The 23300-nt window shown below is 44.3% G+C and overlaps 1 protein-coding gene across 4 annotated transcripts in view; it reads right to left on the bottom strand.

The window, feature by feature from the left end:
* Positions 1–5795: 5795 nt before the first annotated feature.
* The window catches only part of BTRC (beta-transducin repeat containing E3 ubiquitin protein ligase), a 169618-nt gene continuing 152113 nt past the window's right edge, over positions 5796–23300 (bottom strand). For all 4 annotated transcript variants that reach the window (XM_035027496.1, XM_035027505.1, XM_035027513.1 and 1 more), the window contains 5 exons: positions 22818–22936; positions 21045–21155; positions 19527–19605; positions 12419–12611; positions 5796–10530 (listed from right to left, as the gene is read on the bottom strand). In XM_035027496.1, the coding sequence (XP_034883387.1) occupies positions 12450–12611; positions 19527–19605; positions 21045–21155; positions 22818–22936 (471 nt within the window). In that variant the 3' untranslated portion in view covers positions 5796–10530; positions 12419–12449. The remainder of the gene's footprint in view (positions 10531–12418; positions 12612–19526; positions 19606–21044; positions 21156–22817; positions 22937–23300) is intronic.

The following is a 23300-nucleotide window of genomic DNA, read 5'->3' as shown; positions in this document are numbered from 1 at the left end:
ACAAGGCGCTTTTTGGGGTTATTTACTCTCCAATATACATATGTAATGTTGCGCATACTTACCGCTAGGTACTGCGCATCTTTCCAGCCTGGGTCTTGGAGTTACCCTGGGGAGGGGGGATCTCTGCAGGGTGGAAAGGGTCACTGGGGAAGAGGGACTGCACAGGGAGCCACCCCTGGGAGTAGGGAGGCTCTGTGGAAGATGACAAGGCCCCATGGAGGGAGGGAAGTCATAGAATTTTAGAGTTGGAAGGTAGAAGGGGTAGAGGGTGGACTCCACCTGTCTCCCCTCCCCCTCTCCCCCCTTCCTGAGGCTCAGCACCCTTAAAGATAAGGTAGGCGAGGCTTCCCTGCTGGGCCCCCAGGCTCTCCCTCCCAGCCCCTCCCTCTCTGTATGAGGCCAGGACATGGTGGCCTCTCTCACCAGGGCTCCTACTCTGACCAGATTCTGACCACACTGGGGAAGAGCCCCTGTAGTTGTGAAAGGTGGTCAGCCAATTCCTATATCACAAGCATGTCCTGTGCAACTGCTGTGCACCTTATCTTACACCAACCTGATCACAGCCCTGCCGCTCCCCCCACTGTGCCCAACAGTGCCTGCAGTGGGCATGGCCTTCCTCAAACCAAGATGGAGGCCACCTGTTTGCCCCGGGTGCCAGGAGGCAGCCACAGCAGAGATGGGTTCCCTGCAGCGGCTGCCACCTTAGCCTGGACTCTACCATATGTGCAGCGGCTAAGTGAATCTGCAGACATCTTATGAAATAGGGCACTGGTTTCGTCTTCATTTTATAAATGAGTAAACTGAGACATAGGTTAGGGAACTCACCCAATGTCATATAGCCAGAAGGTGCCAGGCTGAAATTTTAACCCATATTAGGGTTCTTATTCCTTGCAAGGCCTCCTCAAGGGTCCTTGGGCCTTAACTGCCCATCCTGGTCCCTCTGCAAAGCCTAGGCTCCGACCAGCCTATGGCACATAATGAGGAGCTCTAAGCCCCGCTCTCCCAGAACACATCTCCACTCACTGCCTAATGTTCATTCACTTAGTCATTGAGCATCCACCACATGCAGACTTGGGCCTGGACCTACCACCTGGGTTAGTGTAAGCTTATGGCAGTGGAGGCCTTGGTTGGTTGGTTAATGCACAGGAGAGCTTAGAGATAGGACTGCCTGCCCATATATCCCACAGCTTAGAGTTGGAAGGCTTTCTGTGCTTGTCAGCCCTGTGGATGAAGAATGTGTGGCCCAGGGCCCAGCCGGGGGATGGGGGGTGGCGGAGATGGGCAACAGAGCACCGCCCCCTCCCCAACCTGGCCAGTTTGGACCAAGGAGATATCTGGTGGCCTTGCCTTTTTGTAGGGAGCCCTGGGTGGAGGTATCAGGGTCTCACCAGTCCCTTGGGAGTCCCCATGGGTCTTAAAGGACATAATCACTATTGGGATGGAGCTCATGGCTGCTCTGGGCCTCAGGTTCTCGTATTCTTCCCAACCCCTGAGTCGGGGGAGAGCTGACCTGCAGGGTGCCGGACAGAGGGAGGATGGCAAGCAGGAGGATCTGATCCATCATTGTTGGTGAACAATGAGCCGTCACCACCCTAATTAAAGATGTAATTACAGCAAATACATTCCAGGCTGAGAATGAATGACGGATGGCAGGAAGGCACCTTGTAACCAGCACCCAGGACATGCTGCCCCCCAAAGCTCCCTACTCCAAGCTAGGGAACTGTCCTCGCAGCAGCGGCCCCCAGCCAGGGACAGGATGTCCTGGTGCCTCCTGACAGGACAGCGACAGACAGGCAGAGATTGAGGCTGGGGCGGAAGGGCCAGGCAGGTGCCAGGGGCTGGGGTCTTGTTGGAGGACTGAAGGTGGAAGGCGGCCAAGAGGCCAGCATGAGGGGGACTGGGCTGGTGTGCGGCAGGCAAGGGAGCAGGGCCAGTGAAGAGTGGGTATCTCTGTGAGAGTATCACCAGAGCACAAAACAGGATTTCAGGGCCTACCAGCTTGGGGGTAATCGGGCCCCTGCAAAGGCCAGAGGGACCCATGGCCATTGACCCTTGGCCCTAGAGAGTGAATGCAGGGGGTAGGCCAAGGGGACTCACCTTGTATAGGGTAACCATAGTGGGGGATCTGGTGGGCCATTCTGGCTTTCAGGCCTGGCCCAGGTGTCAGAGGGTGGGGGTACTATCCTGAGGCCTGAGTTGTCCTTATCTGGGGTCAGGGTACAGGGCAGAGGACTGGCCACATGAAGAGGAGAGAGGGGGACTCCTCCCGGTGACTCCCTCCTTCAGGAGGATAGGCTTCCAACTACCCCCTCCACCTGCCCAGGGCCACCTCAAAAGTTGTGGGCACTGGCTGTCTGGGAGGCCGGGGCTCAGGATGACTTCTCTACTTGGGATCTGAGGGGGCATCTGGATTCCAAGACCTGTTTGCCCTGGTCCCCCACCCTCACTTAGCCTCAGGGAACAGGAAACACGGAGCACAGGGTCAGGTCACTCCGAGGCCAGCCTGAGCTGTGACCATCCTAGGGCCAAGGCATGAAGGCCTGCCTGGATGGGGAGCTCGATGGCCCCAGCCTCCTGGCTGTCTGCTGTGGTAGCCCCTGGCCAGGGTCCCTCAGGGCGTATGGGCTGACCCCAGGGGAGAGAGAGCTGGGGGTGGGAAGGGTGGGGAGACCAGGCAGGCAGGCAGAGGGGAGGGAGGGAAGGCCACTGACAGCAGAACAAATGCTTGTAATTTTATAACCAATCTCAGCGTGTCCGTGGGGGGCCGTTTGCGCCTCCACTCAGGACCAATCAGCCTGACAGAGCTATGAGTCTGCCTGAGTGAATGTGAGCAGCTTCCCCCCCCAACACCACTTACTGCAATCTCATTACCCACCCAGCCCAAGACTGGCCAGAGCTGAAGGGAGGCAGGGAAGGGGGATCCAGCCCACACTGGAGCGGAGCCAGGCCTGGGCCTGGGGCCAGGAGGGCAGGTGGGCGGCCTTGGAGGTCCAGTGGCTCAGGGGGAGGAGGACGGGAGGCAGGCTCAGGAAACGTTTACTGAGAACCCACTGGTGGCTGAGCACGTAGGATATGGACAGGGCACAAACCCTGCCCTCAAGGGGCTTGCAGTCCGCTGGGAGCAGATGGAAAGATTAGAGGGATGGGGCCTGGTGAAGGTGGAGATGGAGAAGTGACCCGAAGGTGAGGAGGGGCAGAGCCCTAGAACAGAGCCGGCACTGGGCATGGGGCAGGAAGGTGGGGGTAAGGAAATCAAGGGAGAAGGAACCAGAGGAACCTCAGCAGTGCACGCGGAGCCCCAGCAGAGAGGTACAGGACATGGGAGAGAAACGCCCATCTGGGAAGAGAGGAGGGCAGCCAGGAGGAGCTGGCTGGGCAGTGGTGGATATTAAAAGACGGCCTTGCTGGATATCTGGCTCTGGGGATGGCTATGTGCCCATTAGTCTCTCTAATTGTCAAAAATCTAATTTAGTGTCTGGAGCCCGGGCCGGCCTCGGGTTAAATGGAGGGAGGCAGGCCTAGCCATAAATCTGCCCTCCCAGTCGGGGCTGGTGCTAATTCTACAGTTAAGTGAGGGGGTGAGGAGCGCAGCAGGACGGGACAGGGAGGGTTCTGGAGAGGGGCTAACTCCGACCCTGCATGCCAGCCTCCTGTGCTAAGTCATAGCCAGACCCTCCTCTCTTGCTGGAGGAAGGGGACTTCCCTGGGCTCATGTGGACCACGCAGAAGAAGTGCCTCCATGTGTGATGAGCTCAGGACAAGAGTCCTCTCAGGGTCTTTTGTGGCTGGGATTGTAAACCCATCAGCCCCTCCTCCTCGCAGGCCCACTCTGGGGCTGTGTGGGCTCAGCTCCTGCAAAGTGATCGGTAGGAAGATTATATATACTTCCTAATAACATAGTGAGCCTTTGGTGAGGAAGGGGGCATGGGGATTCACACCACATGATCAAGTGACTGGTCATCCTGTTCACCAAACAATAGCCTCAGTGATGGGGACCTGTGGGCCATTCCTCAGTGGGGAGAACAAACACAAACCCTTGAGTGGCCTAGCCTCTCCTTCCCTGGGTCATTCCAAACTAGGTGCATGGACAGACTGGCAGCCGGACTGCGGCAGTCCCCGGGGGCCTCGTGTGTCCTTAGGCAGGGGAAGGCTCGGTAATGACCTCACTCCCCTCAGAGCTGCTAATTGAAAGCAAGGGGTGTGGCAGGCGCAGCAGGAAACGTTGGGGGACTGAGGGTTCCCTAAGAGGCTCTGCTTCCATGGGGGGAGGAAAACAATTTCTCCTGGCTTTGGCTCCATCTCACCAGGCACCCACCTGGCCTCTCCTGCTGCTAATGAAGTGCCTTTAATTAGCAGCCTAATAAAATGCTCTTAATTGGCAAGAGCCAATCAGGAAGAAGAGAGGTCTCCTCCCTTAGTCATTGCCGATGGTGGTGCAGCTCTAGGTTTCAAGGGGAGAGGGATTCCAGGCCAGCCTCGCTTTAGTGACTTCAGGGCCTTACACTGGTTTGAAGGTGAGACCCATAAAACCCAAGCCCGGCCTATGCTCAATTCTGGGCTCAGGAGACCGGCTGGTGAGTGACAACTGAGTAGATGCCAGTGGCCCGGGGGGTGGTCCTCTGCTGACTCCTCCCTTCCTGTCCTTAGTTGTTAGGGAGGAGACTCTACTGTGGTCTCAGGCAATGTGAGGAGGCCCCCTTTCTTGCTACTCAGGTTCCCCACCTGCAAAATGCCAGGTGTACCTGAGGCTCTGATGTGCCTTCAGTTCAAGTAGGGTAGTTCTGCAGTGGGGCCCTGACATCTAACAGTCTGAGAGAGCTCCCATGACCACAGTGTCAGTCCAGGTATGACAGGCACTGAGACCACGGGGTGACAGATCCAAGGAGTCTGGTCAAGCAGGGAGGAGCACTACCACTGAGAGCCCACAGATGGAAAATAAGAGGGAGTAGAGGGGGGTCTGTCTATGCTGATAACCTTGTACCCATCTGCCAAGGTTTGGCCAAGGTTTGGTTTAAGTAGGGAAGGGGGTGGGTTCACCTGGAGTAGCAGTGTTTTCCCTCAGATGGTCAATGCACCCTTCATTAAAAAAAAATTTTTTTGGGGGGGGACACCTGGGTGGGTCAGTCAGTTAAGCGTCTGCCTTTAGCTCAGGTCCTGATTCCAGGGTCCTGGGATCAAGCCCCACATCGGGCTCCCTGCTCAGCTGGGGAGCCTGCTTCTCCATCTCCCTCTGCCTGTTGCTCCCCTCTGCTTGTGTTCTCTATCTCTCTGTGTGTCAAATAAAATCTTAAAAAAAAATTTTTTTTTTTTTTTAATCTCTACACCAAACATGAGGCTCCAACTTAAAACCCTGAGATCAAGAGTCACATGCTCTGCCTACTGAGCCAGCCAAGCACCCTGCTCCCTTCATTTTTGTAGCTTGTTGGGAGTTTCTCTGGAAATTGCTTCTGAATGTGAGCTCACCTTTCCAGAAACTGACAAAATGGGATACAGGGGTAACCCATCTCAGTCACAGAGGAGTCAGAGGAAAATCTAAGTTCTGGGCCCCGGCTGGGTTGTGGCAGGCTGAGGCTATAGTGACCAGTTCCCAAATTACCCATCACTTTGGCTTTGGTTTAATTCAACATGGAACATTAGTTGTCTTCCAGGGGCCCCAGATTTTTTCACACCATTTGGCCCTCACTTCTCTAAATGTTTTCTCACGTCAGATTATCTTAAAAGATATCTATGCACTCCCTCAATTGATATATTGAAACTCATTGTCCTCTTGATGTTGGGGCAAAGAGACAAGACACTTAGAAAACTCACTTTAATCTTATATTTGTAATTTAAGTTACTTTTTTCTCAACAGTTAAAAAAAAAACAAAAACCAGAACACACTATTTTACCATGATCCTAGGTTCTGAACATAGTGGTACCTTGACTACACATCACGAAAACATAACCACAAAAGTCAAAGCAGTCAGTACTTAAGAGTCTAGAGAACAGAGAGCTGAGCCAACTGAAAGCTCTCAGGGAAGCTCACACTCGTTGCCAGGCCTGCCCCATAGCTGGAGTCCAGCGAACATTCCTCACAACAGTCTGGGTGGGCTTAGGTGATCACTGATTTGGGAAGGTGGTAGTTTCCTTGGTACCCAAAGGTCTAACCCTCCTTGTTGGTCTTTTCCTTCAGTGTCCAAGAAGAGAAAGGGATAGAGGGGAAGGGACACTTTATAATGCCATTCACCACACTGATCCTTAAACACACACAGAGCCAACCATGAGCTGAGAGAGCTGGGTAGACTGGAGAGCATATGTTTTAGAGGTCATCGGCCTCCAGGAAATTTTGGATCATAGGTACTCAACTTCCAACAGAAGAGGTTTCCAGATATCAATGCTTTAAGTTCCACCAGAAATCAGGCAGCCATAATTGTGCTTTTTTGGTTTTGCTCCTCAGTTCCAAGTATTCTGAAGTCACAAATTAACTACAGATAAAAACAGCAGAAGCAAAACTCAGCTTTATTACCCTAAGAGATGGCTATCTTTCTGGCACTGATTGCGTTGAGCCAATGGTAAAGTAAGGGGCTCTGCTCTGTCAGTGATCAGCTATGTGGATGAAGCCCAGGGAGATGAACTCTGCCTTCAGGCTTTGGGTGTGCTGGTTACAAGTGAGAGTTATTCTAGGAGGGAAAAGGAATGCAAGGAGAAGCAAGGGCACCTTTTCATGTTCTCCGGGCTCTTGGAAAGTCTGTTCAGCTCACCCAAATAGGGAAGATCAGAAATGTGGATTAAACTCACATGGTAAACCTGATCATCAAAGAGCTGTGATGGTCACAGGTGGTGGGTATCTAAGCATCCCTTTTTCCACTAGGAAGTACCTTTCGATTCCTCCCGAATTAAGCTTGGAGCCTAGGCTCTCACGCCTGCACTATTCTGGGTTGGACTGCTCGCACTTCAGGCAGGAAGGTATTATCATCTAAAATAAATGGAAGATGCCAAGAAGGTCAACAATACCAAGGTATCTAATCTACTTCTAGGAAAGAAAAAAAATACCCTAATTATTTCCAATATCCCCTACCCCCCTCCACCCCAAGCCCTTGGTTTCCACATACAATCAAGTGCTAAGTAAGGAGTAGACCAACCACAGCTGTTCCGACCAATGGGTACCAGGAGACGGCAGAGGAGAAGAGTGCATATTTTCTTCTCTTCAGCTTATGACTTTACAAAAGAAAAATAAGAAGGATTTTTCTTACTCAAGCAGAAAACAGAATGATTTAGGGGTCCCAGGTTTGGTTTTTTTTTCCAGTTCAGAAACAAGTTATGAGGGCCAGACTTTATTACTTGTCAATAGAGTTCCAGAGAGTCCTGTCTCTGAAGTTTCTGGTGAAGAGTCACCAGAAAAAATCTTGCCAAGGGACAAGTGTAAAAGGCCTCCATTCACAATTCATGTCCACTTTCAAACGGCACATAAGAAAGGAAAAGGATGTTCTCAGCAGTGAAAATACACACATGTGCAGCAAGGCATGCTGGTTTTGTCCAAGCAGCCCAGGTGTGACTGGAGAGCTCCTGAGTGCCCAGAGAGTTCCAGGGTGCAGGCGCAGGTGCGTGCACACGCTCCTTGCGTGCCCGCCTTTGAAGGGGCTTCCTCCCATCTTTAAGAAACGCCTCTTTCAGGCCCACACTGGAATTTTAGTGAGAAGAGACTAATCTACAATGGAGACATGCCATTTCAGAGCCAACAGACTCCTTCAGCTCCTTTTCTACCATTCCTTTCAATGTATTGAGACTTTCTTTGTTTCTCTTTTCTTTTTAAAAAGGTCAAACTTTACATTTATTCTAGCCCAGTTGGGGATTAGTGATAATCAATTCCGACCGAAATCATGCAGAGATGGTAAGTGGGGTTTACCTTCTCTGGAAATGAACTTCTACTTACCTGATTATTTCTTCTACAATGAACTGGTAAATGACCCCCAGAGCTGAGAAATGAGACTGACTCAGTTTTTCAGACCACTTAACTTCATTCCCATTTCCATCAGCAGCAAAGGACAACTTGGAGAACATGCTCAATGGAGCTAATGGCTCCAGACTGCAGGGTCCACCCTTGATCTCATTTATGATGTACTGGACAAGCTTCAAAACAATCTTAGAAATAATCTACCTTCAACTGAACCTAGATGGGAGAGCAAAACCCCGGGCACCAATGAATATTCAACAGCTCCCACTTTTAAATAGCAGCATATAACAGAAGGGCTATTAAAGTTATGGCTATTGGACAATATTTTCAAACAGCTTGAAATCCACGCCCCTTTAATGCCTGACCTGTGTGTTACTCAGGGCTGATGGCCCTCTGCCTCACCTGTAGCAAAATCCTTAACCAATCAAAAAGCCAAAAATAGTCAACACAATAGACAAGGAACTCTGATGACAGCTAAATAGAAAACATTTCTCTAGCATTTGGGTGGGTGGGAAGGGACTTATACTCAGAAAATATTTCCCAGGCAATGACATATTACACTGGGAAATATTTTCTGAATATAACCTGGAACCAAAAGCTTAAAAGCTCTCCTGAAGCCGGAAAGGAAAAGCATATATGCATAACTTGCCCCTCAATACATAACAACAACATTCAGTCACATCAGAAGGGAAGGGTGAAGATGGCTTTCTCTCCCTCTCCCCCTTGCTTAACTAAAGGTGGTCTGGCTCTGAGGTCATCTGCAACTGGCTTCCATTCTGATGTTTTTACAGCAGCTGGCTAAAACGGGGCTTTCTTTTACTCAACTGCTTTGCTTAGGAACAGAAACAACAGGCCTGACTAGCTGCTCAGCTTCCAAGGGAAACTAGAGACTGCAGTGTGGCCTTGAACCTGTAATGGGTGTGCCCACACCACACGAGAGGGCTGGTGCAGCCCCGTGCCTCCCCCGGGAAACAAGCTGGGCACATGCTGGTAGTATTCCGTGTTCCCAAGTTGGGGTGGCACACCCGCCCTGCCCGACACTTATACAGCTGCCTTTTAAGTGGCCAGGTTGGCCTGGCCCTTGCTGAGGTCCATTTGTTTATGTTGCTTACCAACTTCCAGAGAAATTTTATTGGCTGGGGAGAGTGGAGAGTTAAATAAGGCCGGAGGAGGAAGAAAAGAAAAGCGAAGGCAATTTCTGCCCCATTAGTAAACCCTGTGTGCCAAACTTCACCCTGATCCTCTTTCCGGCAGCTTTGCCCTTTTGTAAATACCAGGTTTGGGAAAAGCAGGAGGAAGGTTCTGCAGTGCAAGGTTGAGATGATTAGCTTGCTTTCTGAGAGATGATATTTACTGTTCTAAATGAGAAAGAAATCCACTTTTACCTCTGACCACCTCTCAACTACTCTGATTGTGGTCTTGGCAAAGACACAGGAGCTGGGTGTCCACAGACCCTGACGAGCAAATCAGAGATGTGAACCATTATGTGGACTGCACCCAGCGACTGGCTCTGGCCATTTCAAACCTTTCTTTAGGCTGAGCCTTACCAGTGATTTAAGATGAAGTATAATGCTTTTTATTACACATCTAATTGTTAATGAGAGGAAATGCAATCAGCAACTCCTTTGCACACTCTACATGGAATCGAGGAGACTGCTGAGTCCAGAAAAGATGTGGCCATTGATGGAGCCCAGGCGATTTCTGCCCCCACCCCCACCTTTTTAAACGGACGGGGGGTGCTGTTAGGAGAGAGAGAAGAGTTGCAAATATGATGAGAGTACCTTCTAAGAACCCACTGCTGCCCCACAGGGTCACTTGCAGCAAAAGCCTGGGTTTGAAATTTCGACTGGACAGCATTTAGCTCTTCCAAGTGTGGCATTTTCTCTGATTTGCCTCATGTTAACTGAGAACCTCTCTTCATACTCTTTCTTCTCAGGTGCAGCAGAGAAACAGGTTGAAGGAGAGTGGGGGAAAAGGGAGGAAGGACAGAAACAGAAAAAGATGAAAGGAAAGAGGCCCAGATCTTCCAGTGTGTATTTTTGTTTTCTTTCTTTCTCGCCCCAAAGGCCATACAGACAGCTGTCTTCTCCTAACCACAGTGGGGCTGGGCTGATCCTGCCAGGTGCTGGGCATTCCTGGAGTTCACAGGGAGAAAATGGGTGCTGTCTGGCTTGAAGCTGTACCCCCTGTCCCCTAGAAGTTGGTCTCCAAGAAGGCTATATAGGGAAACTAGTTCTTCTGCTTAATGGCAAAGCAAGAGAGATTCTGGCAAAACACTAAATATATTTATAAGTCATCTTTGTCTGGAACCAAATGAGGAAAAACAGGTGCAGAGAGGAAAGGAGGGGAGGTGAGGTGAGGTTTAAAAGTTCCAATCATTCACAAAAGATAAAAGACATCTTCTGATAGCAGCACGGAAGCAGTCAGCTGTGCTGAGTAGACCATCCTGGGTCGACTGCAGACCAACTGTGTCCCAACAGGAGTCTCAAAGCCCCGTTCCTCGGCTAGTCCGGGGAAGTGGGTAGTAGTTTGATTGTTACTGTTGTTGCTCATCCTGGTATTGGCAGATATGTTAAATACCGCAACTTTAATGAGTCCTGTGTGAAAACAGAGCACAGAGTCATTAGTCCCTTTCCCTACATTTCTCACTTGTTCTAAGAGGAGAAGAATATTAACTTAGCTGTCAAATGGGAGAAAGGCTCAGAGGTCCTTCCTAACACCTGCTCTCTGCCCAGGCCAAGCAGGAGCTTCTGTCAAGGGCTACACAGGCTGCGTGGGGACACGGTGGGGCTCACGGACATGCTCAGGGCCGCAGCGCTTGTGCAGTGTGACTCTGACGTACGAGTGACTCCGGCAGGTATATCATCAAGGTCTCACCTGCTCCCTGTGATGGTGGAGTAGGTGAGGCCAGCTCTGAGGTTCTGGCCCTGAGCGGCCAGAAGCATAGTTGTGCCACCAGCAGAAGGGGGGCAGCTGGGTGAAGCTGTCCAGCCTCCTGGCTGGAGGGCCCTGGCAGAGTGGATGAGGGGAAAGTCTGATTGTTAGAAGTGTGCACCAGACATGCTCCTTGTAACTTCAAGGACAGGTGTGTAGGTGGTGGCTGGTAATGTGGCCTGGAGATTAAGACAGAGGTTGGGACTAGAGATACAAATTTGAGGGTCACCTACAATGAGATGAGAGCTGAAGCCTCGGGAAGAGAAAAAGCAGCCAAAACAGGAAGCTTTGATAAGGAAAAAAAGTCCGAGACACACTCTTAGGGGATGTCTGTTTCAGAGGTGAGAGGAGAAAGGAGACCAACAATAGAAAGCCAGGAAGAATATTAAAAATGGCAAAATGCCATAGTAATCTAATGAAAATTTTGTCAAAAGGAGGGGATAGATACATGACGATTACAGTATTACTAACGATGACCACTTTTTACTGAGGGCTTGTTCTGTGCTAGGCACTGTGCTAAGCACTAAGAATTTTACATAGGACATTTCAGTGCAATCCTCACAACAGCTCTGTGAGGTAGGGATTGCAATCCATCTTACTAATATGGAATCTAAGGCTCTGGAAGTTGCTTGCCCAGGGGTACACATCTAGGATTCTCACCTGCCTGGGTAAACTGGCTGAGGGATAGGAACGGTGTGTCCTCTGTGAGAACAGTGAGCACTGAAGTGAGTCCAGCAGGGCATGGACCACCCCACTTAGAACCACTACAAAAAGATACGCAGAAAAGTGTACTAAATCTGTACTTCGGCCATTGAACTAAGGTAAGTGTGGGAAATAAGAAATCATAATGACAGTACATTCCCCAGTAGTGCAGTTTCCCCAACCCAATGATAACCTCATTAATGGATTTGAACTGCTTGACGCTGGGTGTGATCTGAATATACCATTACATAGATAAAGATGAAATGTGGGATGTTCTCCTTCCTCAGAGGGAGGTTGGAGACTTGAGTGGGAGAATAAATGGAGTTGTCACCAACTCCGAACTACTATCAAGGTATTTTTTGGAGGGGGTGGGGAGTGGGGATGAGGATAAAAAAGCCATGTTTTATAATCCAATGACACTGACAAGGCTGTGAGAAGTCAGCCAAGAGCTGTCACCAAGAAATTTTCTACTCACACATTATTTACTTGGTTTAAAGGGTCTCTTATTATAGGAACTGGTTTGATCTGGGAACTACAAAGTCACTGGCCTTATGGCTTACTCTCAGCTTTGAAACTGATTCAAATCTCATTTTATTTTCTTAACAATCCTATTAGATAACTGGGGCAGAAATTATTCATTCAAATCTAGATCAAGAATCATCTAGAATTGAGGCTAGCTACCTTGATGAAAGACAGTGTCCAGTGCAGCCCCAGCCCTGTCTCATGTTGTTGCTTCGCCTGCTTTATAGGAATTGGAGAGAGAAAGGGTACGAGAAGGCTCCATGAGCTAGCAACAGCCAATATTCCATCTCCTACCCACGGTGCTATTTACACAATTCTTTTTCATACCTGGGCAAGTATGAGGTCACTGTATGATTATTTATCTGGAGATGTAGGTGTATGTTCGAGAAGGGGAGCGGGGGGGTTCAGCTTGGGCAGCTGGGTCGTTTAGGAAGTCCCAGATGAGGATTGTGTCATCATGTGAACTACTGACAATCTGGAATTCATCAAACTGGAGTCGGAAAACTCTTCCAGAATGCTCCTAAAGCAGCAGAAACAAAAACTTTTGAACTACTCAAAATCAAAAGGACACAAATTCAGCAACATGTCAAAAGAAGTCTATGGAAAGACTAAGTGTATGATGATAATCTCTAATATTTAGCTGTTTCAAGAACACAGAAAAAAAGCAATTTGGATTAAAGGCAGAATGGAGAAAGTCCAATATTGGGCAGTTGATTTTGTACAATCAAAGGTATATTCACTAGAGCTGAGCCATGTCAAACAATATGCTAGTTTCTCACTGCTAACTCTCCTTGGTTTAGGCTGAATGAGAACATTTCTCAGTACCTCCCTGGCCTTATTCTCTTTCTGTATCTGTTGGATTCTTCTACAATCAGAGGCCAAGGATTGATGAGCAATAATACAAGGTGGGCTGGTAAATGTTTATCAACTAATTCTCCCCAATTTGTAAAAGCATTCACACATTTTTGTGGTGTAAAAATTCCTACAGTGGTTAATTTCAAGCTACCCATGTGAGGTCAACAAGCTTGCAAAACTCATGACAATTTGACAACTGTCTCTCATTAGCAGGTGAAGCTGCTCTAGCGCACACTGGCAGTAACTACCACCTTGGTCAAGATGTAGACTATTTCCAGCATCCTGGGAAGTGCCCTCATGCTCCTTACTTCTCAATACTACTTCTACCCCAATGCTTTCATCATCAATTCATTTTTTCTGTTCCTAAATTTCATATAAATACACTCATACAGCATGTATTCTTTTGTGCCCGGTTTCTCTTACTCAACAGTGCAAGATGCATCTTCGTTACTGCATGTAATGTTCTTCTCTAAAATTACTGGTTGCCATTCCATAATACGAACACACTACATTTTATCTTTTCTCCTACGGTGGACGTATGGGTTGACTGTAGTTTTGGCTATTTAATAAAGCTGCTATGAACATTTATGTCCATGTTTTTTGAAGGATATATGCTCTCATTTCATCTAGTAGAGCTGCGGGGCCATGGAGTAGGTATATGTTTAGCTTTAGTATGTACAGGGAAACAGTTTTATTTTTTTTTCAGTTTTACAAAAGCTGTGCTAATTTATACTCCCACCAGCAATGTATCAGAGTTCCAGTTGCTCCACATCTTTACCAACAAACTGATACTATCAATCTTTTAAATTTTAGACATTTTGATATGTTACTGGAGTTTCAATTTGCATTTTTCTTTATGAAGTTAGGAAGTTCCCCCTCTATTCCTAGCTTGTTGAAAGTTTTTATTACGAATTGACACTGGATTTTGCATGTACTGATATAACAATGTGATTTTTCTTCTTTAGCTTTTTGATGTGATGGATTAGATAGCTGAATTTTTGAATACTAAACCAGTTCTGTCTACCTGGAATAAATGCCACTTGGTCATGGTGTGTGTATACACACACACACAGACACACACACACACATATATTATACATCGTTGGATTCAATTTGCTAATATTTTGATGAGGGTTTTATTTTTAAGAGTTACTTCATTTTCCTGGCATACTGCTACCTTTTAAGTAAGTATAGAAATTTTCTTTACTGTGAAATCACTAAATATAAGGACAGTGACAAGACTACACTTAGATTTTAAGAAAAGTGTTTAAAATATTACCAAAAAATCCTGCATAATACTCATATTAGTCATACAATTGTGTTTGCCTATTTTAAAAATATTTTAATTTATATTATGGAAAAGACCACATAAAATTTATGTTTATCCATTGTTAAGTGTACAGTTCAGTTTTTTTTTTTTTAAGGTTTTATTTATTTATTTGAGAGAGAGAGAGAGACAGCTAGAGAGGGAACACAAGCAAGGGGAGGGGGAGAAGGAGAAGCAGGCTCCTGGCCGAGCAGGGAGCCCGATGTGGGGCTCGATCCCAGGACCCTGGGACCATGACCTGAGCCGAAGGCAGACGCTTAACAACTGAGCCATCTAGGCGCCCCTACAGTTCAGTGTTGTTAAGTACATTCACACTGTTGTACAATCAATCTCCAAAACTTTTTCATCTTGCAAAACTGAAATTCTAAACCCATTAAACAACAACTCCCTATTTCTCTCTGCCCCCAACCCCTGGCAACCACCACTCTACTTTCTGGGTTTGACCACTGTAGATACTTCATGTAAGTGGAATAGTACAGTATTTGTCTTTTGTGACTGGCTTGTTTCACTTAACATAATGTCCTCAAGTATTATCCATGTTGGAACATATGACAGTATTTCCCTTCTTCTTAAGGCCGAATAATATTCTACTGTACGTATATACCACATTTTGTTCATTCATTCATCTCCTGATGAACACTTGGGTTGCTTCCACCTCTTGGCTACTGTGAATAATATTGATATGAGTATGGGTATGCAATTAACACTTTGAGATCCTGTTTTCAATTCTTTGGGATATACACTTAGAAGTAAGGGTGCTTTACGGGCGCCTGGGTGGCTCAGATGGCTAAGCGTCTGCCTTCGGCTCAGGTCATGATCCCAGGGTCCTGGGATCAAGTCCCACATCGGGCTCCCTGCTCCTTGGGAGCCTGTTTCTCCCTCTGCTTCTCTCTCTCTCTCTCTCTGTCTCTCATGAATAAATAAATAAAATCTTTAAAACAACAACAGAGAAGTGAGGGTGCTTTATCTTTAATATTTTGAGAAACCCCATACTGCTTTCCGTAGAGGTTGCACTATTTTACTTTCTTTACAAGAAGTAAATGAGCTCATAGATTATCATCTGTGTTCATGAGACATATGATCTGCACTTTTCTTGTAATACCTTTTTTTGCTTTTGGTATGAGGGTAATGCTGGCTTCATAGAATGCGTTAGGAAGTATTCACTCTGCTTCTATCTTCTGTAAAAGATTGTGAAGAATTGGTATAATTTCTTCCTTAAACATTTGGTAGAATTCACCAGTGAACCCATCTGGGCCTCGTGCTTTCTGTTTTGTAATGTTATTAATTATGGATTCAATTTCTTTAATAGGCATAGGCCCATTCAGATTGTCTACTTCTTCCCATGTGAGTTGTAGAAGATTATATCTTTCAAGGAATTGATCCATTTCATCTAGGTTATCAAATTTGGGGGCATAGAGTTGTTCATAGTATTCCTTGATTACTATCCTTTTAATGTTCACGGGATCCAAAGAGATGTAAAATTGGGTTTAACATTTGGATGCACATAAAAGTGGTTAACAAAATCCATTCCTAACTCTCAGCAATCTAGGAATATAAAGAAGCTTCCTAATCCCCTGATAATGGGTATCTACAAAAAATCTACAGCTGACATGTATCTATATATATGTATATACAAAATGGTGAAAGACCAACTGTCTGTTCCCAAGATAAGGGCATCCACTCTTACCAATTCTTTGAACTTTGGATTGTAAGTCTTAGTCAGTACAATAAAACAAGAAAGAGAAATGAAAGGTACACATATTGCAAAAGAAGTAACAGTGTATTTCTATATGCTTGTAATACACAGCTCAGAAATTAAAAATTTTAAAAACCCCCAAAATTAAAATATCATTTACAATAGCACTAAAAATATGAAATACGTAGGGATAAATATGACAAAAGATGTGTCAAACCTTTACACTGAAGGCTATGAAACATTGTTGAGAAATTTAAAGACCTAAACAAATGGAGAGAGATACTGTGTTCATGGACCAGAAGACAGTGTTGTTAATTCTCTCCAAACTGAGCTAGATTCATCAAAATCCCAGTGAAAATCTCATCTTTTTTTTTTTTTGGTTGTTAAAATTGGCAGATTCTAAAATTCACATGAAAATTCAAAGGACCCAAAAAACTTTGGAAAAGGAATGAAGTTGAAGGACTTACACTTCAAGAGTTAATAAAAAGCTGCAGTAACCAAGAAAGTATGATACTAGCATCATGACAAACAAAAAGATCAATGGAACTCAATAGGTCCATAAGTAGACCCACATAATAGAGTCAATTGATTTTTGACAAAGCTGCAAAAGGCAATTCAGAGGAAAAAGGATAGTCTTTTGAATTAAATAGTGCTGGAATAATTGGATATCTGTATGAACTTTGATCCATACCTGTACCATCTATAAAAACGGACTCAAAATAATCACAGGCCAAAATGTAAAGCCTAAAACTATAAAAATTCTAGAAGAAAACACAGGGGAAGATCTTTGCGACTTTGGATTTTTAAAGATTTTTTTTTTTTTTTTAGATACAACTGCAAATGACATAATCCATAATAGAAAAAGTTGATACATTGGACTTAACAAAAATTAAGAATTTCCAAAAGGTGCTCATAAAAGAATGAAAAACCAAAACATGGACTGGGAGAATATGTTTGTGAATCACCTATCTCAAAAAGGGCTTGTATTATCCTGAATATGTAAAAGAAATCTTAAAACTCAGTAAGAAACCCAACCAATTAAAGTAGCAAAAGATTCAAACAGATAACTTCACCGAAGTAGATATACAGATGGCAAATAAAAGCAAGAGAAGATGCTCAACATTATTAACGTTAGGTACATGCAAATTAAAATCATAATGAGATACCGTGACACACTATTAGAATGACTCAAACTAAGTATTAGTGAGGACGTGGAGTAACTGGAACTCTCATGCACTGTCACATGATACAACTGCTTTGGAAAACAGTTTGGCAGTTTCTAAAAATATGAAACATACACTTAACTGTTCTGCTTCTATGAATTACCCCAGAGAAATGAAAGCATATGTTCATTTCATTCTACACAAATGTTTATAAAAACTTTATTTATAATAGCCCCAAATTAGAAACAACCCAAATTTTCATCAACCAGCAAAAGGATAAATAAAGTATGGTATAACCATACAATGGAGTACCTAACTCAGCAATTTTTAAAAAGAAATGAACTATTGATATAAATCAGAATCTCAAAATAATTATGCTTAGTGAAAAGAGACAAAAAAGAGTAAATACTGTACTGTATGATTCCGTTTATAAAACCTAGAAAATACAACCTAATCAATATTGACAGAAAGCAGATCAGTGGTTGCCTGGGGATTGGAGTAGCAGGAAGTGGGGTGGGATGGGAAGGAGAGATTACAGAGGGGGCATGAAGATATGTTCATTATCTTGGTTGAAGTAGATGGTTTCACTGGTATGTACATGTATCAAAATTTATTGAGTTGTACACATTAAATATGTCCCCTATATTGTATATCGATTTTATCTCAGTAAGTCGGTTTTTAAAACTTAAGACAACTCAATAAATAAATGAGGACAAGATTTGAACAGATACTTCATAAAAGAAAAGCAAATAAAAAGATGTTCTACACCATTAATTATCACAGAAATGCAAATTAAAACTACAACCACTACACACCCACTCAAATGGCTATGATTTTTAAAAACTGACAATACTGAGTGCTATCAAGGATGTGGAAAAATGGAAAAATGGGACTCTTATACATTCCATCAGTGGAAATACAAAATGGTTTGCATTTGTGAACTCCCAAAATGCCACTCTGGGAAACAGCTTGGTAGTTTCTTTTAAATATAAACACACACTTATCATAGGATCCAGAAATTGCACTCCTAGGTATTTACCTAAGAGGAAAGACAACAGTATGTATACACAAAAATCTGTACGGGAATGTTTTCAGCATCACTCCAAACTGGATGCATTCCAAATGTCCTTCAACTGGTAAGCAAATAAACAAACTGGCACAACCACACAATGGAATACTACTCAGCAATACAAAAGAACAAAGTACGAACACAGGTAACAACATGAATGAATCTCAACTTAAGTGAAAAAAGCCAAATGCAAAAAGCTACATACTATATGATTTACTTCACAGGACATTCATAAGATAGCAAAAGCATTGGGAAGAAATCAGATAACTGCTAGGGGTGGGGGAAGAGGGGATTGATACGAAGGGGCATCATTTTTGGGGTGATGGAAATGTTCTAGATCTTGACTGAGGTGTTTATACACTGCAGAATTCAGAAAAAATACACTGAAAAAAGGTAAATTTTGCTGTATGTAAATTATACCTCGCTTGGATGTAGACTAATTGTAGATGAATGAAAGTACACATTTTAAAAAACGTGTGTGAAACACGCAGGTAAAGCAGGTCTGGTGCTGCAAGAATGAGCTTTAAATCCAAAAAGGAAGACAAAGAAACATCTCTCCTCTCTCTTCCCCAGAGCAGAGACCGCCAAATGTTGAGAGTTAGGATTCAGAACACTGGGCTTCACATGTTAGCTCTCCTCTTTTTCCTGAGTTGTGCTCCCTGGTGCCCCGCCTCATCTGCTTTTTCGAAGGGCAGCAGCTTTTAACCTCAGGCCATTTTCTCACGCGGGCGGTTGGTGAACACCATGATAAAGAATTTAGTGCTTTCAAAGGTGACTTTCCTCCTTTTGAGTCACTTCTTTCCTCAAATGTCAAGATGTTCTCGGCAAGGGGGTATGTGAGGAATAGAAGACATGGGATTCACGTGGCTGGAGGCAGCACGCCTTGAATAGGCTGCAGAGCCAGGGGGCTGAGCGGGGGCTCCCACAGGCTCCCACAGCACTTTTTGCAGGCACAGGTGTGCAGGTCCTCAGCTTCTGGACAGGTTCCAATTTGAGTAATTATGTTCTCGTCCCCTAAGTAACCCCTACTGTTTCTGGTAGATACAGAATTCTTACTCACTTCCTGTACTAAACTGTGGTGTGGAGTTGCTGTGCAGCCGTTAAACAGCTGCCACGTTCCTCTCCATATACAGTCTCTAACGCACTTTTGGATGAAAGGCGCTACATAAACATATTTTATTGTCATGTATTGGTTGCCTTTCCACTTAGTAGTAGGTTTTGTGAGCTTCTAACTATCAAATCCAGATTTGTATTCCACAGCACATCAATGTTCAATTTCTTCTCCTTCCTGTCCCCCAACCCCCTCTAAACAACGAGGCTCTTACCACAAGGGTCCGTAGACAGAGAGTCCCTGCAGGAGCACGGGGGTCCAGAGCAGCTACAAGATCCCACACTTTAATTTTTCTAAAGATCAAAAAGGGGACAAAAATCTTAATTAAAAGCAAAATTAAGGGACCACAGGAAGAAAAGCAAAAAGTCATGGCAATAAATATGTACGGTGAATGTGATTTATACGATAAATGCAGCTCACAGGAATATACAAAAACTTTTTTGTTTTGGAGACTTGGTTCTTGCATTCATTCTTGGGTAGAGGTTATTGGTCTTAACAGGGGAAAATGTACAGGTTTAACCTAAAAAACGAGAAATAGGTTAGCTTTAACCAAGCTGAAGATAGTGAATGGTAAAGTTACACCATATTTTGGGGCCAGGAAGAGATCTTATACATTAGACCTCTTAATGATATAAGAGGTCACTTAGACCGAGAAACCTGTAATTCTGAGGCATCTTATTTCCGGTCAATTCTAAGAATGGCCCACGTAACATGTACCAGAGGACTGGAGCCCACTGAAGAACTATGTAGTTTATACAAGCAGATGTTCATATTTTGATTTAAATAAGAAAAGTTTAGCCCTTCTAAAAATCAAACATAGGGTCATGTCTCCTCAAGGTAAATAACAGACAAAATCCAAGAAAGGTGGGAACAGATCAAAACCAGGGCAATCAGAAAATATAACGTAGCTGGAATATGTCCTCACACCCTGAACAATTTCCCAAGGGCAGAACAGTGATGGCTGACTCAAAGCAGAGGGAGTGGTCTATTCCTGCTGCGTAAGTTGTCTTCATCACTATAGCCAGCTCCAAAACTAAGGTAATGTTGTAAGGTAGTTTCTGGTATTTAAAAAGCTGTCAGTATGTGAACTACAGCCTTCCACCCCCCACGTCAGGCACCCTGACAGGAAGAAATGAGAAAGAGGCCTTCATAAGTGAATAATACACTTTTGTACGAGTTTACTAAGTGTTTAGCAGTGCTGGACATGGGATCCATTCACAACATGAATGGATTCTAAAACCACTGGAAATTAGACCAAAGAAAATAAAGATTACTAAACTTGTTGTCACCGAAATGCTAGGAGAAGTGAAGACAAGAGCGCTACACTTTTAGGAATTACTCAAAGAGATCCATATTCAAGGGCCTACCACACTATGCCCCAAAGATACTGCCTCCAATATTTCAGTTTTATTAGTAAGCCATTATTTTACACACATATCCTGGTATACTGGGTTTTCCCAGTTCTTTGCTTTATACGGTAAAACAGACAAGTATATAACCAAATAACTAAAATGTTAATGAAAATCATGAGCAAATAAATGATTGGGAAGAACATTTTAGAAAAGTAAACAAAGGAGAGGTGAATACATAGATTAGACACAAGAAATATTGTATCAGATGCTTTCTGTGAAATCCATAATCTTTCAGAGTCAGGGAAATACTATATTTAATCATCCTCAGCGAGGAGAGATCAAGATGTACATTTTTTTTTAAAACCTGTTAGCCAACTCACCCATCGTAGGCCCCACTGACAATCCTCTTGTTATCGAATCGAATACAGCGCACCAGTTCCTCGTGACCTTCTAAGACTCGTAAACATGCACCACATTCTATGTCCCATAATCTGGAAGAGAAAATTGAGTCAAGTGAATTTTCATGTATTCTTTTCTAAGCTTGGCATGTTATAATAATATACTTTGTATGTCTTTAAAAAATTCACAAAAATAAAATCAATCAACATTCATACAAAAATGTGGTTGATCTCCTTTCTGTTGTATAATTCAGGCAGACAAATGTATGACTGAAGTTCATATGAAGTATATATTTTCAAAGCACAAGGCTTTATATAATCCTGTAACCAGGGTCTCCAGGGTATAAGAAGGATGAATTCAATGTACCCAGTTGCCTATGAAGGAAATGACCAAGCCAAGAAAAGTAATGCTTCCTGAAATCACCAATAAGAACGAGATGCAGAGTGCCAGTGATATCCTGTCCTCACAAAGCATGTGCACCTCTGTTACTAAGGACACTCTCTGTTTTCACCCACTGTCCAGGACAGTCTTTCTCTATAACGGAAACAAAAAGCAAGTTCTCAAAAACATTTATATACTAACTTAAAAAACTGGGGGTGCCTGGCTGGCTCAGTCAGAAGAACATGAGACTCTTGATCTCAGGGTTGTGAGTTTGTGAGCCCCATGATGGATACAGAGATTACTTAAAAAAATAAAATCTTAAAACTGTATGCTTTCAGGGGCACCTGGGTGGCTCAGTCGTTAAGCGTCTGCCTTCGGCTCAGGTCATGATCCCAGGGTCCTGGGATCGAGTCCTGCATCGGGCTCCCTGCTCCGCGGGAAGCCTGCTTCTCCCTCTCCAACTCCCCCTGCTTGCTTCCCTCTCTCGCTATCTCTCTCTCTAAAAAAAAAAACACAAAAAACTGCATGCTTTCAGACAAATCCAAATGAAATGACAATTTCCTTCGATATAACAATAGTTCTGTTGTTTTTTTAAATGGACTTTTCACCCTCTTAGTACTTTTTGAAGGAAGGGAGAGGATTGACAGATCTCCCAAATTCTATTCATATCTCTGTCATTCATCTTTGTGAAGGGAAACACCAAAAAGTAATTCGATCTACGGACTCTTCATAATTTCAAAGACTGGTAACTCCCTGGATAATTACATAATGCGAAGAAAACAAAAGTACACAAATTCTAGTAGGGAAACAAATCTTTTTTCTCTTTTTCTTCTTCTTTTTATTTTTAAGAACACTGGTGGAGAGAAAACACAGTTGGCTATTTATTAGCACTTTCCAACTGTACACAGGAGGAATTTAAAGAGGAGGGCCTTCAACCTCCATCTACTTATCACTCTTGTCCACGTCTTCATTCAAGCAGTACCTTTAAAACAGGTCTATCTGGTAATAAAACTATTACAGGAAGGAAACACATCAACAAAAGGCTTTGCTGTGCTTTCTTTCTGCTTGGGGCAAACTTTTTTTTTGGCAAACTTTTGACCTATAAGAAGCTACAGAAAGGAAAAACATTTGGGGCACCTGGCTAGCTCAGTCGAAGGAGCGTGTGACTCTTGATCTTGGGGTTGTAAGTTGGAGCCCCATGTTGGGGGTAGAGATTACTTAAAAATAAAAATCTTAAAAAAAAGAAAAAGAAAAGAAAAACATTTTATTATAAATATAACACACTCGAAGGTAACACACCCAGACTTCTGTGCGCTAATAATGAATGGCAGGGTAACAGTGATCCCTTCTGGGTAAGAGCACCTGCTGCTCACCTGATAGTGTTGTCAGATGAGCCACTCACGACCAGCCTGTCTCTGTACTGCAAACAGGCAATGCCGCGTTTGTGTCCATTTAAGGTCCTTACAAATTCACAAGTACTTGTGTTCCATACCTGAAAAGGAAATAGCATTTGGCAGTTGATTTGGTGTTTTTACTACTAAGATCTATGGCATTTGGAGTCTTGGGGAAGCAGAAAATAGCACTGAGCCAACAGGGCGAAGTCGACTTCTCAAACCACACCAAAAAGAGAGAGGGAAAAAAAGGGACAAGTTTAATTCACAATAACAAAGGGCTAATTTATAGCTGGCTGATATCACATGAGAATTCCTCAAATTGATTTACTCTTATGTGGTTAGTCTGGTTTGCAGACAAATTTTCTTGAAGCTAAATTTACCCCTACCCTTCTCATACTCACCATTATTTACAGGAATAAGATACCTAACTAAGATTTTCACACGGCTTATCTCACTCGTGGC

This window comes from Mirounga leonina, unplaced genomic scaffold (genome assembly GCF_011800145.1).
Source record: "Mirounga leonina isolate KUSES-001 unplaced genomic scaffold, KU_Mleo_1.0 Mir_114, whole genome shotgun sequence".
Classification (NCBI taxonomy): domain Eukaryota; kingdom Metazoa; phylum Chordata; class Mammalia; order Carnivora; family Phocidae; genus Mirounga; species Mirounga leonina.
The sequence above is the reverse complement of the archived record's forward strand: the minus strand, read 5'-3'. Positions and strand labels throughout refer to the sequence as shown.